This window comes from Rutidosis leptorrhynchoides, chromosome 6 (assembly GCF_046630445.1).
Source record: "Rutidosis leptorrhynchoides isolate AG116_Rl617_1_P2 chromosome 6, CSIRO_AGI_Rlap_v1, whole genome shotgun sequence".
NCBI classification, from domain to species: domain Eukaryota; kingdom Viridiplantae; phylum Streptophyta; class Magnoliopsida; order Asterales; family Asteraceae; genus Rutidosis; species Rutidosis leptorrhynchoides.
This window is the reverse complement of record NC_092338.1, coordinates 410,725,529-410,728,846: the sequence shown is the minus strand read 5'-3', so window position 1 is coordinate 410,728,846 and position 3,318 is coordinate 410,725,529. Positions and strand designations below refer to the sequence as shown.

At 32.4% G+C, this 3,318-nt stretch overlaps 1 protein-coding gene across 1 annotated transcript; it reads right to left on the bottom strand.

Annotated features, from left to right (window-relative positions):
* Positions 1–614: 614 nt before the first annotated feature.
* Positions 615–3,036, bottom strand: LOC139855104 (protein FAR1-RELATED SEQUENCE 5-like). The gene is made up of 6 exons (XM_071844352.1): positions 2,621–3,036; positions 2,122–2,380; positions 1,474–2,010; positions 1,315–1,353; positions 1,194–1,223; positions 615–1,127 (listed from the first exon to the last, which is right to left on the bottom strand). Exons 1-6 carry the CDS (start codon positions 2,971–2,973, stop codon positions 615–617), a joined length of 1,731 nt encoding a protein of 576 aa, XP_071700453.1. The 5' UTR covers positions 2,974–3,036.
* Between the last annotated feature and the right edge of the window lie 282 nt (positions 3,037–3,318).

Sequence of the window (3,318 nt, the reverse complement as noted above, 5' to 3'; positions counted from 1 at the left end):
CTTGTGTTTTTAATTCACTTGTAATTCTGTATTTGGCAATCACTTGTGATTCTGCATTGTTAATCACTTGTGATTCTGTATTTGGCAATCATTTGTGTTTTTAATCACTACCAATCACTTGTGTTTTTAATTCACTTGTGATTCTTCATTGTTAATCACTTGTGATTCTGTATTTGGCAATCATTCGTGTTTTTAATCACTCATTATCAACCAATCACATGTGATTCTTCAATACCAATCACTTGTGATTCTGTATTTGGCAATCATTTATGAAGAATCACTTATTTTTAATCACTTATTCATTATCTACCAATCACTTGTGATTCTGCATTGTTAATCACCAATCACTTGTGATTCTGTATTTGGCAATCATTTGTGTTTTTCAATGTTAATCACCAATCACTTGTGTTTTTAATCACTTATTCATTATCTACCAATCACTTGTGATTCTTCATTGGCTTATCTAATCACATATGATTGAAACACCTCAAAATTGTATGAAAATAAAAACATAAAAAATGTAATTCAAGCATTTCATAGGAACATCAGAATTTCACAATTGTACGAAAGAGAATAAAAAAATAAAAAAATTGTTAAATAATTCAGTAGTAACTTCAGATTTCTGAAGTTTCTACTTGTTCTTTTGCTTTCTTTTTTTTGTCACAGGTCCTCTGATTGTGATCGTCACGTCCACATTTACCACAAGTAAACTTTCTCTTTTTGATTTCCTTTATTGCTTTCTCTTTTCCGCTCATTAGACGCTTATCATTTGCACATCCTTTGTAATTCCCAACAGGTGGGTTTTGTATTTCTATTGTACTAGGCTTTGAAACTCCGATCATGTTTCCAATTATATCATCTTTCTTCTTTGACGGTTTTGGCACTTGAGCTTCAACTTCTTTCTTCAACAATTTAAGTTTTTCAAGAATCACTTTTAGCATATTTTCATCACTGCCTACAAGTTCCACACAATCATAAACAACTGAGGTAATTTCATTAACAGAATCTTGTACAACTATGTTTTCATTGCCATATTTATTTCTCCTTGATCTTAACTCGGGTGGTATTATGTCCCTTCTCCAACGTCTCATTATGTATTTTTCAGGGATTTCTTCTATGTTCTTGTTCTTTAAAACCCAAAAACAGTGTCTACACAGAAGACCATATCGTAGATAGTGTCTACATGTACATACCATTGATCCGTCTTTGCTGTTATGAAGTACCTTCAAAAAAAAAATTATATTATCAATCACATGTGATTGATAAAAAAATTTTGATTGGATTGGCCAATCACAGGTGATTACATATATAAACAGACATGTAAATGTTTTTCTCAGGTTCTGATATAAGTGGCTACATTTTTATGTGATTATAAACATAAACATAGATGTAAATAAATTTTACCTTGTAATGGAAGAACTGCTTTTCTTCATTCGAACCCTATTTTGTCTTCTCTTTTTCCTCTTTAACAACATAGATTTCCGTTTCTTCCTCCTTGTCCATTTTATCCAATAAACAGCTATACAATGCTTCATAAATCTCTTTTTGAACGATTGCAAAAATAGCATGTGTGTAAACCTTTAATGCATGCTTTTCAATTTTCAGCTGAGTTAACAATTTTGGATTTTTCTTGATTGTCTGTGCATCCAAAGATTCTTGCTTTGACCTCTGTTTTAACATTGCAGATTCAAAGCCGTCCATAAAAGTTAACAGATTTGCTGCAGATCTTGTAAAGTTTGAAAAAAAAGCATTTTCACTCTCAGATCTTGAAGTAGTTCGCATCAAACCATACATTTCAGTGTCGATAAAATATGCTGGTATCCAAGTTGATCTAATATCAAACATATGTTTGAACCAACTATCATTTTTCAATGAGAAATCGTGCATCAACTTTTCCCATCTTTCTTCAAAAACATTTGGTTCGATATACATATTCCAAACAAGCTTATTAAGTCTATTCTTGAAGTCTTTTTCTACTTCATCTTCAATAGTAGGAATTGCTTCTTGAATCTGTAATTACATATCATTTTTTAATCATTCATATTAAGCAAATCATGTATCATTAAACATTTCAATCACATGTGATTAAATACATTTGTTGTTTGATAACAATATTCATACCTTTGATGGCACCTTTCGCATAATGTGCCACATGCATAGTCTATGTTTTGCCGTCTTAAAAACTGCTTTTATCGCTATTGCCATTGATTTGTCCTGATCTGTCACTATCATGTTTGGCTCTTTCCCGAATATCTTCATGAAACATGTAAGAAGCCATGTGTAACTCTCGGCTGTTTCATCCCTGATCAATCCCGCAGCAACAGTGACACACCTATGGTGGTTATCTATGCCAGTAAATGGTACAAATTTCATGTTGTACCTGTCATTAATCCAATTAACATGTCAATCACATGTGATTAGAAATTGTAATGAGCCGAATAACATGTCAATCACATGTGATCAGAAACTATAATGAGCCAAGAAAATATGTCAATCACAAGTGATTGTAAACTTTAATGATGCAGAAAACATGACAATCACAAGTAATTACAAACCCTGGTGAGCCAGAAAACATGTCAATCACATGTGATTAGAGAGTCTAGTGAGCCAGAAAACATACCTGTTCGTTCTATACGTTGCATCAAATGAGATTATGTCACTAAACTCCTTGTAGTTGCATTTTGCAACTTCATCGGCCCAGAAAATTGAATGTAGTTGACTTTTTTCAAGCTTGTACTCAAATGAAAAACCAGGAACATATTTCTTCCGTTCTTCCATTTTGTTAACGAGCATTTGAGAATCACTTGCATTGATAAAAACATTCAAATCTCGTCTCCAGTTTCTGAAATCAGTTACAGTCCCATGCACATTTTTCTCAGACCCTTTCATATTGCTATAAACTTCGTATGCTTTTGTTGGACCAATATTTGACACTGACGAATGGTATACAAACAACTGCTCTGCATACTTCATCTGTCTTTCCGCTTTACTTAAATGTCGGTACTCTTGGGGTAGCAACTCATGATTATGGTGTTCTTGAAAGTCGGACAGTATAAACGTATTGAAATGTCCCGTTCTTATTGATTAAAAACGTTCCATATTAATTGATTTCGTTGCGAGGTTTTGACCTCTATATGAGACGTTTTTCAAAGACTGCATTCATTTTTAAAACAAACCATAACCTTTATTTCATAGATAAAGGTTTTAAAAACCTTTACGTAGATTATCAAATAATGATAATCTAAAATATCCTGTTTACACACGACCATTACATAATGATTTACAATACAAATATGTTACAACAAAATAAGTTTCTTG